A 14736-nucleotide genomic window follows, 5' to 3' on the forward strand; every position below is an offset into this window, starting at 1 on the left:
TTATCTTATGTTAGGGTTTATCACACTGTGTACTCAATCTAACACATTTTGAAAATTCTTTAAATTGTGTACAGTAGAGAAAGGAAATTTTTAAAATGTTAGATTGGTCACTCGGTGCTATTAACCCTTACGCAAGATAACATTTGTAATAGGGCTTGCTAAAACAAGCCCTCTTAGTGCCCACAGGGCGAAGGAGTTAAAACAACTCCACGATTGGCTTGATAAGAGTTCAGAATTGAGACAGAAAAAGCCGATTATTTCCAACGATTGCCTGATCTGAATCTCCGTGACTTTTGGTTATGGGGCTGCTTAATGAGCCTCGTTTATCGAGGCAATGTTCTCGATCTAGCTGCCCTAAAGCTGGATTTAAGTTATTGCGTGTAGTGTCTAACATACAGCGCCAAATTTCATTGTAACAGGTAAATGTATTTTTCGAAAATCGAAACCGCATATTCGGAACGGTAAGTGTATCAAATTTGGTTGAGATTCGGACAGAATTATGAGATAACGGTACTATCAAAAAATTATGATGCCGATTTTCAAGTCTATATATGAACAGCATAGATTTCTTTTCTGCGAAAATATGGCACGATTGTGGGAACTGGCCTTTACCGTTTTCGGGGCAGAAAGAAAAAACAAAATGGTTTCTTCGTCGCGTATTTTAAAAATAATAAACTAATTACATAGTCAATTAATATAATTTTAACTATTTTCAAAATATACGTTTTCCATTTTTTATTTTTGAGATAGAAGAGTAATCATTTTCAAAATGGCTGCCTTCATCTCGTATCTCGAGGTTCATCGAGCAAGTTTCGTTAATTAAGCTTATTTTTCGTAAAAATAAACCAAATATTTATTATCATCATTATTAGATAAAAGTTATCTTATCTGTTTACATAACAACATGATTTGGCAGAGTTCATTTTACTTGGAAAGGATATTTACTTAAGGAAGATTTGTTTCCTTTATATTATCTTAACATTAAACATTTTCCTCCTAACGCCAAAATGTTTCAGACAGGTGTTTTGATATTAACTTCCCCAGCTCATCACATTATAAACAAAGTAAGTACCTATTTAGCGTCAGCTAAGCAGCTTATAAGCAACAGATTATATATCAAAATCGAGCCTAATTTTAATCAGTTTCGTAATCAAACTAAAATACCTATTTCGCCTGCATCAGAATATCAATTATTACTCAATTTAATTCCTACAATTTATGCTCAAGCTTCAAAAGCATGTTCACATTTAGATGTCAGAGTGCTACAGACATTTGCCAAAACAACAAATCCTGTTGAGAATGTATCTACTAAACTGGATATCATTCTTATAGACAACCTTGTAAAGACAGAAGATGTTAGCAGTTATTTTAAACAGAGTTTCTCTACTGAGTGTTCCATTATACGCCACTTGAACGTTAACGATTCCAATTCTACCTCCGCGGATGAATATTCCAAGTATTTTAATGACGAGGGACCCGTCGAGATGTATGGAAAGACCGTGCTGGGAGGCACTTTTGATCATCTTCATAACGGACACAAAATATTTTTAAGTGCCGCTGTTCTTCGTACAAAACGGCAACTGGTGGTCGGAGTTACTGATGGAGCCATGTTAAAGAGTAATTTTGTTATTATTACTTTTAAATTAAATCATTTCTAGTTATTCGTATAAATTTGTAAATATATGTTTAATTTTACAAAAGAAATAATTTGTCTGAATTATTTAAAATTATACATATAGATGAAAAATTTACTGAATTGAGAATTTAAAGCTAACACTTAAATGTACTATCTGCAGCTTATTTAGGAACTTATTTACATTTTAGAAAATGTAAATAAGTTCTCTGGATAAATTAAAATAAATAAATTCTCTGAGTTACAAAAAATGCTAATTATTAACATGATTTGAGTTGGGAATGGGGTGTAAACATGTTTTTACATATAAAAAATGTAAAATCATGTTTACACCACATTCCTAATCTAGTAAAATAAGTAATTAAAAAAAAACTACAAAATAAATCATTTTGTTAAAATATTAGAGGTTTCTCATTAATAAGAATGAGGGAGGGGATCACAAAAAGTACATCATTGTACACAATGGGGAGGAGGTCAAGGCATTGGACATTTTTATTGGTATTAGTAGTGATTTTATGCAAAATACCAGTATTCGGATTAGAAGGTTTGTGATTAGCAGCATATAAATTTGTTTTTATAAGCCCACTTGCTGGTCATATGAATTAACTATCAGTTAGAAAGAATTTGCAGAACTTTTAAAGTAATTTGTCAATGTCAAGCAGGTCTCTGAAATGTTGTATATATAAATAAAGATGAGGGTTTGCCTAAAGTATCATTGTATGTGACAAAAGGAAGAAGTGAAAAGTGGAACAAAACTGTAGAAATAGTTAATGGACAGCCCGTTTACAAGAATTGTTGAAAGTTGAGATTTTCAATTGACTTAGGTTAATATGTGATTGCCTATGCACTTACAAAACCATGAAATTTGTTAGTCATGTCATACATCTTGGTTTTTCTGTTTACTCTGGTTTCATTTCTTTATACAAATGTAAACATCTGAAAACCTAATTATTAGTTTATAACCAAATGATTGCCAGATTATATCAAGCTATATTAATGCTATCATTAATACTTAAATGTTAAGTAATTTATACATTTCTTTGTATATTATTGCATGTCAGTATGTTGTATTATAACTCCCAGTATGTTGTATTATATTATTTCCAAAAATAATTTGTACTGAACAGATACAAATAATATCGCTCATTGCTTTAGGCAGCTTTAGGATTATTCACTGTCAGTAATCTGATACAGGTATACCTCGAGTTACGTCATTCTCGATTATATGTCGTTTATCAAAATAATATATGGAAAAATTAAAATCAAGTTTAAGTCATTTTATTGGACTTCACATCTTTCCACCATAGATATTGAAGTCATAATATTACTAGAAAAGCATTAAAGCACATAAAATCATATTAAAATATGTACATTTACAGTAAATGTTAATATAATCATCATAAATTCTAGAGAATGAAACATGAAAACATCTGTGTTTCTGTGTTGTCGTCTTATTTAGCGGTCTTTAAGTGCTCAATATTGGTGTTTTCCATGGTAGCTCCAATATCTACCGTTTGGTATTGTTGTCAGCGCCACTCAATATTGGTAAATTTAATATAAATTAGTTTAATTTCTACTGTCGCAAGATAATTTTAATAACTGTTTTTGTTATTTAACACACTTTTAAAACAAAATAATTTTATTTGATTCTAATATTAATAAATAACATTTTCAATATGATTTCCATCATTTTCAATACATAATTTGATGCGCCATAATTTGTAGACACCATTACCAGTCAGTGTGCTGAAATCGATAGCAATACAGACCTATTTAATCGCGTTCACCTGAATTTTGCAAGGCACATCAAATTATGTATTGAAAATGATGGAAATCATATTGAAAATGTTATTTATTAATATTAGAATCAAATAAAATTATTTTGTTTTAAAAGTGTGTTAAATAACAAAAACAGTTATTAAAATTATCTTGCGACAGTAGAAATTAAACTAATTTATATTAAATTTACCAATATTGAGTGGCGCTGACAACAATACCAAACGGTAGATATTGGAGCTACCATGGAAAANAAATATGTGTTAATCCTTATGTACCCAGACTTTGTGGATATCCTGTAGTACAGAAAAAAGTAATCTAAATTTACGAATTCATGTACGTACAGTACATACTTTAAGTGTACATGTTTACAATTTGGCAATGTTTACAGTACATCGCAGACTCTTTATTTGTGAATGTGGTTTGCTCTAAGACATTATAAAATAAGGTGATTTTGTAAGGTTAATCCTTATGTACCCAGACTTTGTGGACACTCTGTATATTAAAAACTAAAATTTATTTGTTTGTAAGCTTAAAATAGATTCTTATTAGCCATATATTATTAAAATGCATTTATCAATAAAATACAGAACTGGGAATAGTATTTGTGGTTTTGCCTAGTGACAAGTAAATTCGACTTATGTTGTTTTTTGACTTAAGTAGCCTCTCCTGGAACCAATTATCGATGTAAGGCGAGGTATACCTGTAGTTTCATAAATCTGGCATCCATCTGTGCAAAGAATGACCAGATTAGTGAAAGTCTACTGTATTTCTCATGTATTATTTTTGCAATACATGTACAGGATGGTTCACTTAGGACTAATTAGCATTTATTAGGGGAATATATCTAGACAGCTATTTAGAAACTAAATCATTATGGCAGACTTTATATCATATAAATGCAGAAAACTTATTGGTGTTCACTTAAGACTATCAAATGTTAAACCAAAGTTTGTCTTATAACAGAGTCTCTTTTAATCAGGTTTAAACACACCCACTTTAGGTGGAACACTCCAGTTTTATATATACACAATATACTCCTGTTTAAATCCTGAAATCATAGTGAATAAATTTCTTTTGTCAACTGAACTTTGTCTCCTGATTAAAACAGACTTTGTTATAAGCCAAAGTTGGATTTACTGTTTGATAGTCTTAATTGGAACATCAGTAGGCTTTCTGAATTTATATGGAATATCTCTACTTAAAATTAAAAGATGAGCATGAAATGTGAGTGAAACAATTTTTTATTTCATGAGAAAGCAGTCAATTAAGGTATGTTTTACATTATATGTTATTCAAGTGTGACTGTTCAGTCAAGAGGTATCAAAAAAAGTATTCAGTCCTGAGTGAATCATGCTGTATAAATTAGCCCTAAGTTTCAAAAATTAAAAACAGTACTAGATTAAATATCTGGCAAGCTTGGGACTAGAAGAGGTCTGGATTTCTGATCAATTTGCTGACGATCATGCCAAAATACTATATTGTAAAAAAGAGAAGGCACTGAGGTCGGCGTTATGTGTGCGTTTTTTTATCGCTAGTACTTTCGACGAACTTATAGCCGTCGTCATCAGGCGAATTATCGAAAAAATTAAACGGAAATAATCCGATTTGGAATAGAATGCTTAAATTTAAGATGAAACTTTAGTAAAAGTCGTTAGGAACACGATAGAAATATTCAAAAATATTTCTATCGTGTTCCTAACGACTTTTACTAAAGTTTCATCTTAAATTTAAGCATTCTATTCCAAATCGGATTATTTCCGTTTAATTTTTTCGATAATTCGCCTGATGACGACGGCTATAAGTTCGTCAAAAGTACTAGCGATAAAAAAACGCACACATAACGCCGACCTCAGTGCCTTCTCTTTTTTACAATAAGTCTGGATTTCTGTATTTTCAAGTTTTCTGGACTCAAGCTAAGTATATACAGTAGAGCATCGATTATCCGAATCAATTGGGGACTGGGATTGTTCGGAAAATAGTTTTTTTGGATAACCGATTATGTATGAAAAAATATATTAACCTATCTCATATTGAAATTCGTTCAAATACTGGCACATCCTTAAGTACCCTCCCATGGTCGTACCAGTTCTGCTAGCTAAAACACGCACACCAACAAAAATAATATTGGAGTAGCCCAAGACATAGCGAAAGATTGCAGCGCCATAGCACTAGCAGAAATTTAAATTTGCTGACTGGAAAGCTTTCGGTTAACCGATGCTCTACTGTACTTAAAAAATAAAATAAATAATGGAAAGTAAAGAATGAAACTTTTTAACAAACTGTATGCTAGCAGTCACACTAGAACTGGCAATGTGCAAATATACAATATACACAGGAAAACAAAATAAATTGCTGCACAATTTCAAAAATAGATGGTTTTCTGGAAACCATTTGGTATTGTATCCAAGTGTCAGATTTAAATTTGTTCAAATTATAACCTGAAAAAATTTCAGTATTTAAATATTTGATTTTTGATATTCTGTATAACTAATCTATTTCTTTTGGTGAACCTTATATTTGTATTGTTTGTCATCTCTATTGTTAATGAACCAACAGTAGAGATGAGGAATTTAATTCAGTACATGACAATTATTCACTATTTCACATATAAAATATTAGAATAAATAGCATGGTCTTGGTTTTTCTGTTTACTCTGGTTTCATTTCTTTATACAAATGTAAACATCTGAAAACCTAATTATTAGTTTATAACCAAATGATTGCCAGATTATATCAAGCTATATTAATGCTATCATTAATACTTAAATGTTAAGTAATTTATACATTTCTTTGTATATTATTGCATGTCAGTATGTTGTATTATAACTCCCAGTATGTTGTATTATATTATTTCCAAAAATAATTTGTACTGAACAGATACAAATAATATCGCTCATTGCTTTAGGCAGCTTTAGGATTATTCACTGTCAGTAATCTGATACAGGTATACCTCGAGTTACGTCATTCTCGATTATATGTCGTTTATCAAAATAATATATGGAAAAATTAAAATCAAGTTTAAGTCATTTTATTGGACTTCACATCTTTCCACCACAGATATTGAAGTCATAATATNTAATTTTTATTATATAATAATGTATAAAATAAAAAAAAATTTATATATTTTACTTAAAAAACAGAATATGCCAGAGTTGCAAATATATAAAATTCCTGTTTTAAGTGATCCAGAAAGGAATGCTTTTGAGGAACTCAAAATTAGTTCATCATCACTTCGTATGAGATCACTTGGAACATTAATACAGTATCCAAAGGTAAGTACAAGTCTAGATTTGAATAAAGTATTTTATTAAATAAAATGAAATTTAACAGAAGTTGTACAAGGATTTATTTTGACAGCCAAAACCTCATCTGCTTAATTCTCCATATATAATTGGTGTCACAGGAGGAATAGCCAGTGGAAAATCTGCAATTGTGAAGCACTTACAGCAGTTGGGAGCTGCAGTAGTCGATTGTGATCGTCTCAGCCACAAGAGTTATGAACCTAAGTCAAAATTATATAATCAGATAGTTGAAGAATTTGGAAAGGACATAGTCAATTCGGATGGTTTTATAAATCGTAAATCACTGGGTGCAAAAGTATTTGGAAATGAGGCAAGTTGTTGTATCCTAAAATGTGTTAATTAAATTGAATTAAAATTAACAAACATTTTTGTTTTTAGAATCTTAGAAGAAAGTTAAATAATCTAGTGTGGCCTGAGGTTATACGAATGGCTGATGAGGAAATTAAACAACATGCAAAGAAAGGTAAATGTTTGCATTAAAATAAGGAAAAATGTAAAATGAACATTTGAAATAGAAAAAAATTATTAATAGTTTCTATTGATAATTTTTTCTGTTTCAATATTTTCTATTTCAACTTACAATAATTGAAAGATATTAAATTTTTTATTTATTTTGTATATTACATTTATTCTCAAGTAAAATTCAGGAATTATCTAATATAGGGATAAATGCTTATGTATGAAACTATAAAATATATAGTAAGGCCAAGTTGATAAAGGTTTCACCTACCACTCTAGTTTCCACTAGTGGTTTGATATTCTTGGAAGTTTGCATATGTTTAATTCTACTACTCACCACTCAGATATCCATTACAGGCTTGGCAAACCCTTGATAGTCATGAAAAGGAACTTTTAGTTTTCACAGGATCAAATCCAGATTGGGACTTCAAATTTTCATGGGTGGTTTGACTGTAATGAAAATTTTTTTAATATATTAGGTCTTGTAATATGCTGCTAATACTATTGTGAGCATGATTGAACCAACAATGGGCATAAAAACACCCTCTCTAAGTTTTTACAAACTTATAAATAATAATAACAAGAATTGTTAGATTCTTGTTATTATTATTTATAAGTTTGTAAATTAATTCTGAAAATTATATAAAAAGTTAAATCAAGCAAAAATTTTCCAAATAATTAATAATTTCGTCAGTCATCCACTCCAGGAAAAGTAAACTATATGTTTTGTGACATTATGTAAATATAGGTTTGATAATTTTATAAAATTGAATTTTCCTTCAAGCAAAAAGCTTTTCCTTCTCAAATTTAGAAACAAACAATCAGTTGAAAAATAAGCAAATTTCCTTGTATTTTGTAAGCATTGTTTGATTAGTTAAGGAAACAAGATCGTTATTTACTTAATTATTAGTTTGGAAGTTTAATATTATCTTTTAAGCATATTTTATTTTCTCTTTTTTACTTGTTTGAAAGAATTTTCAAATAAGTAAAAACTAAAGAAAATAGCTTTTGTATTTTTTGTCTGTAAGATTTCTCAAAGAGCTAAAGAATAGAAATTTTCAGAGTTGTTGGTTGGTGAAGGATGGGCCAGTCATCAACACTTGCAGAATAATTTCTTTCATCACATCAATTTGGCTTCCCTTTTCTTCTGCCTTCTAGTCCAAAGATATTTATCTTTGAAACATTAGCTTCTTTAATCAACCAAACAATTTTAATCTTAAGACTAATTTTGGCCTAATATAATGGAAAAGAATATAATGTGGTTACATTATATTCTTTTCCATTATATCAATAAATACCACCCCAAAAATTTTTTGTTTTTTTCACCCATTTGGATTTGATTCTGGGTCCTTAGAGTGGTAGGGTGTACCTTAACCACTTAGCCATCTGGTTGTTTTTTTTTTTTTTTTACTATTTTAGTATGATATCATACAGGATATTAAAATTTATTGATCACTTGCAAAACATAAGAATGGGATATTGCAAAACAGTTTTTTGCATTGAATACAGCAACTAAGAAACTTTTACTCAATTTTGTAATTTATTTAAATTTAATCATTATAGATATATACACAGTTTTATTTATACAAAACTCATTATAAACAATTTTAAAGCAATTCATTTATATTATTTACATTAAAAAATATTATGTTTAGTTTCTTTGTTAGAGTACTTCAAGTAATAGTAAATTCTGAGTTTAATGAAATATTCTAAAAGAAAATCTTTAGGCATAAAGAGATTGGCATCACAACAAGTTTTAGATATCTATATATGGATATCTATATATGGAGTTTAAGATATCTATATACTTTTTCTTTATGAGCATTTTGTTCAAAATTTGCCGTATTTTTTACAGGTAAATGCAGTCATGTTTTAGTAAATCTCTTTTCCCATTACTAAACCATTTTTTACATATGCTATTTAAAAACTATTTGTGCAAGATATCAATTTAAAAACTTTTGTTAAACTATTTTTTAAATTCAGAAATTTCTTTCTAGTTCAAAATTTAAAAATGAGAAGAATTGTCTGTTATTGAAATTACAATATCTTACTGAAGTATAAACTAATTTTTATGTAAAAAGAATGCAGAATAGTATTTTATACTATTTTATTACTGTATTTGCATTCTTTTTACATAATACAAAAAATATAAATAATAATATACAGTAATAAAATACAGTAATAAAATAGTATAAAATACAAATATTTATTTGATCCTGAATACAAATATTATAAAGTTCATTTTTAGTAATCAAATCAGTACTATAAGTATTCTATTTATAAACCAAAAATTCAATTTTATTTTAAAATACCATATTTACTCGCATATTAGACGATCTCACATATAGGATGAGATGTGACTTTAAAGACCAAAATAAAGAAAATTAGATTTATTAATACAATTCTAAATTTTATTTCCTTTAATCACAATTAAATTATCAAATGAATTTAAATGCACCATTGTCCCGCAAAAATTACTGGCATTTTAANTCAAATCAGTACTATAAGTATTCTATTTATAAACCAAAAATTCAATTTTATTTTAAAATACCATATTTACTCGCATATTAGACGATCTCACATATAGGATGAGATGTGACTTTAAAGACCAAAATAAAGAAAATTAGATTTATTAATACAATTCTAAATTTTATTTCCTTTAATCACAAATAAAATATCAAATGCATGTAAATGCACACATTGTCCTGCAAAAATTACTGGCATTTTAAACTTTAAGGAAAAATCTTGTAAAATTGACAACATAATTTGTTCATGTAAAGCTGGACAATCGGAAACTTTTTTTGCCAATTCTTAACAGTCGAATCCACTCTCTCTTGATTACACTTATGAGTTTCTCCGAATTCTGATTTCCGAATATCTGTTTTCTCTTGGGAATGGATTAAAACTTATATTGGGCTCCTGAGTAATTTTGGAATTCAATTCAAAAGCTTTGCTTTTCCTATTGCTATTCATCTTTACTCCTAACAATACACAAGAAGGATTCAAATGACCCAGATAAAATATTTATGTTCTTAAACACCAGAGGGTGAGCATCCGGTAAAAAATGCGAATACATGGTTCACAAAAATTATTGCAAAAACACAAAAAGTCCTTTGCTTGCACTTATAGGACCTGTGTTTTTGAAGCATTGAAAAATGAATAAAACCTTGTCTTATATGTGAGTAAATACAGTATATAATTAAAATGCCTCAATGTCCTTTTTCTTACTAAAATATAAATTTTCGTCCATAATAACGTATCTTCTATTACCAGGACTTATTATACTGGCACTACAGAAAATATTACAAAGTTTTACAGAAAATGTTTTAAAGAAAGTTTTTACAGAAAATGTTTTACAGAAAAATGTTTTTCTGTAAAACATTGTAATATTTTCTGTAGTGCCAGTATAATAAGTCCTGGTAATAGAAGATATGTTATTATAGACGAAAATTTATATTTTAGTAAATACAGTATATAGTTGTATCTATTAAACACTTCTTGATATAGTTTAATTAAAATTCTAAGTTATTAATTTATATCTTAACTAGCTGCAAGGACCTGCTTCGCTGGGTTTTTATTTCTATGTAATATAGTTTTTATATATATATAAAAGACTGTTTTTCTAAGTAATCTAGAATCTAGCTGTAGGGACCTGCTTCGCTGGGCAAAAAGTAATGATAGTGAAGATTAAGATAATTACTTTATAGCCAATCTTACCCGTTTTCTATTTCTATGGTCCCGATTCTATTTCTGAACGTCTCCTGTTCACGTCAAGTCAAACAAACTATTTTCAACGCTTCTGGAACGTTTATAATCGTTCTATAATCGAACTAATATTCGAATTTTATGTTCAAATTAAATTCGAACAAATTCGAACAAAACGTTTGAAATAGAAAGCCACTTTCAACTACTTTCGGCCTCATATCTCCCGCACCCTTATAGCTATCGAGTCGCAACCACCCCTATGCATGAATGGAGACTTGGGGTTACTACCACATACAAACACCATTCACATGCGATGTGTAGTTTTGGCGAAAAAGTGAAATATAGGGACATACATGTCCATTTTTATATATTTATAGATATAGCAATGATAAAAATAATTAAAACTTTCCTTATGTATCAAAAGGGAAATTTGAAATACTTTCATTTTAATTTTTTACTTTACAATTATAGCAATTGACAGCTAACAATATCTTCCCTAACTTTTTGACATTTTGATAATTTTGTCAATAAATTATCATTAATTTATTCAAAAAACAATTATAAGAAATAATTACAAGACAAAAAATAATAACAACTACATATCAGAGAAGAAAATTGATCAATTTGAAACAATTAACTGTAGAATAAACTCCCAATACTCTTGTTTTGTTACGTTACAAAATGGCAAATACAGTGGTACCTCGGTATATGTCTATATGTCTGCTTTAGAATACGTCCTGTTTGGACGAAACAAATTTTGCTCGGTATACGACTTAATTCAATTATATGCACCATCTATGAACAAGTAGCACTATCAGTGTACTAGACCAGACTAGACGTTCGTGGTGCCACAGTTTATAACTTTGTTAAATTTTTTCTGTTTTTAAATTTTAAGTAAAATTTTATTATTTTTATTAATCACGAATTGCAAAAAGGCAAATGAAAAGCAACAGAAAACTAAAAAAAATGACTAGAGTCACAATGGAACTGAAAAAAGAGATTGTTGAGAAATATGAAGGTGGTATGCGTGTTCGAGATTTAACTGTTGCATACCGTATTCCGAGAATGATGATATTGACAATCATGAAAAATAAAGACATTAAATCTGCTAATGTTGCGAAAGGAGTTAAATCAATTTCTAAACAGAGATTGAAGACATTAGATCATGTTGAGAAAATGCTTTTGCTTTGGATAACTGAAAAACAGTGTGCTGGCGACATCGTATCAGAAGCAATTATTTGCGAGAAAGCTAAAAAGACACATGCTGATCTCATGAAAAATCAAGCAGGAACTAGCCAGGAAAGTGAGGTGAATCAAGCCAGCCATTTTTTTACACGAGAACAGATTAATCATTTTTACATTACTTCTTATGGGAAAGGTTGGTTTGGTATATGTCCTATTCGGTATAAGTCCAAACATCAGGAACAGATTAAAGTCGTATACCGAGGTTCCACTGTACAATCATACATATTGGTAACTTGTCAGTTAGAAAAGCCTGGAGACTGTACAATCATACATATTGGTAACTTGTCAGTTAGAAAAGCCTGAAAAACTCTATTCTTTACTCTGCCTGTACTTTATGACATTGGCAGACTGCATAGCAAGATATTAGCACAGTAGTGCATCTTTGTTCAGAGACATTAAAGTAAATAGTACATGGAAGCATATACAAGGGCAGGCTGAAAAGTAATGCACACATGCTTGTAGAGCACAAACAAAATGATTTTCAGAAGCGTGCCAGGTGGCATATGGAAGTAACATTCCCCCTCTATGTGCATGCGCAGTTTGAGGTTGTTGCGTTCATTCAGTATATTTTCAGAAGCGGAAATATGGAGACATGTTCTGGTGCTATGTCAATGTGAGTTAAACAGCATGCTGTTATCAAATTTTTAACTGCTGAAAAAATTACGTTTAAAGGCTGTTTATGGTGACGATGCTATTGATAGGTATATTGCAAATTGATGGATAATAAAATTTCATGGTTGTGAGCCTGGAAAAGCCATAATTGTTGATGAAACACGCAGTGGAAGTCCAATCACTGCCACAGACAATTACCGTTGCACTTCGTTGCAATGTTTAATTCTTCTCAGTACATACAGACTCTAAAACACCTCTGACGTTGAGTTTGACATGTTAAAGGCAGCCTGGCACCAATAATCTTGCAACATGACAACGCTTGTCCACACACCTCGCGCGCAACTGGAGAGGCTCTGCGAAACCTGAAGTTTGAATTGATACCACACCCTCTTTATTTCCCCAATCCTGTGCCTTGTGATTTTTATTTGTTTCCTCTACTTAAGAGTGACCTCAAGGGTAATCATTACACCTCAGACGATGAGGTGAAGGCAGCTGTCAAGTCCTGGATTCGAGAAAAGTCGGAAGAATTTTTCATTGACGGAATGAAAAAACTTGTTACACGTTGGGAGAAATGTGTTAGCCTTAACGGTGACTATGTTGAAAAATAAATATATGATTTTGAAGCTTAAGAATTGTACTTTAATGTACTTTTTGCCCGATCTTGCTATTTGTTTTTGTTTGTGTTCTATAAGCATGTGTGCATTACTTTTCAGCCTGCCCTCGTACTACAGAGCAGTGTACTGGCTCTGTACCCTGTGTCATGCTGTGAGATACCATATTTGATTCACAGTTTCATCTCACAAGGGGACCTTATGGTCTCGGAAATTCAGTTCGGGACGAAACTTCGCAGGTTAGTAGTACACCTCAAGGGTGTCCACCCAGAATAATTGTAAAGCGCACTAGCCAGGAGATTCCGAGAAAAGGGGCTCTAAAGTTTTAAACGCAGCTCATATAGTGGTCAATTTTACACTACGGCAGCACAGCGAAATGGCTGAGTCTATAGCAAACTCGCTTGCCACCTGGTCAATTTAGATTTGATCCTACCTTTAGCTATCTTTTTTTTTTTTTAATTGTTTTGAAAATTGTAACAACTTTTGATAAAGAATCTTCAAATACCGGATTAATATAAAAATATAAAAAAATAACCACTTAACAAAACCAATAACCGGTATTAAATAATTGTAAAATGAACTGCAAACGTTTTCAGTTCCTTTTCTAGGACCTTTCTCAAGCAATGATTCGTCTTTAGAATAAATATGAACGAAGACCAGTAAATTGTGACATTCGAAAAATTATTCTTCCGAACAACATTTCAAAAGTCAAAATTCAACATTAATGTGAATCACGTGCATTCCCAAATTCCGTAAATAAATTCAATGAAAAATAAAAAAAATAAAAAATGTTCGGTTTACATATTCGTATGATGTTTAAACTCTATTCATGAAACGTATTATTAATGCGTATCTTCTTTCTGTAGTACGGCCTGCCATGCAAGGGATAGGGTAATTTCATCCCTCGAGTTAATAGGTTCAGAAGTGTTGTATGCCTTGCAGATCTCCATTTGTTCCAAACATTTGAGGTGGTCTGTAAATATAGTGGTAATGAGGAGTCTGGCATTATCAAAGTCTACCGAAAATGTTTGCAGTTCATTTTACAATTATTTAATACCAGTTATTGGTTTTGTTAAGTGGTTATTTTTTTATATAACAACTTTTATATAATACTAGCTGCAAGGACCCACTTTGCTGGGTTTTTATTTGTGGGCAAAAAGTAACGATAGTGAAGAGATTAAGATAGTTACATTATAGCCAATCTTACCCATTTTCACAGAATGCAAAAATTAGGTCCCCCGTTTCCAGACTAATTAGAGAATTTTTACGTCCAGTCAAACGAACTATTTTCAATTTGATCAATTTTCTGGAACGTTTACAATCGTTCTATAATCAAACCAATTCGAATTCGAAAATTTTTAAAATCGAAATAGAAAATCTTCCACTTTCAA

At 30.4% G+C, this 14736-nt stretch overlaps 1 protein-coding gene across 1 annotated transcript in view; it reads left to right on the forward strand.

The window, feature by feature from the left end:
- The first annotated feature begins 772 nt into the window (after positions 1–772).
- The window catches only part of LOC111631592 (bifunctional coenzyme A synthase-like), a 16140-nt gene continuing 2176 nt past the window's right edge, over positions 773–14736 (forward strand). Inside the window, exons 1-4 of the mRNA XM_023375862.1 lie at positions 773–1617; positions 6469–6683; positions 6769–7023; positions 7092–7176. Coding sequence (XP_023231630.1) covers positions 1008–1617; positions 6469–6683; positions 6769–7023; positions 7092–7176 — 1165 coding nt within the window. The 5' untranslated portion in view covers positions 773–1007. The remainder of the gene's footprint in view (positions 1618–6468; positions 6684–6768; positions 7024–7091; positions 7177–14736) is intronic.

This window comes from Centruroides sculpturatus, unplaced genomic scaffold, assembly GCF_000671375.1.
Source record: "Centruroides sculpturatus isolate CEXI.00-Female unplaced genomic scaffold, Cexi_2.0 scaffold504, whole genome shotgun sequence".
Lineage (NCBI taxonomy): Eukaryota > Metazoa > Arthropoda > Arachnida > Scorpiones > Buthidae > Centruroides > Centruroides sculpturatus.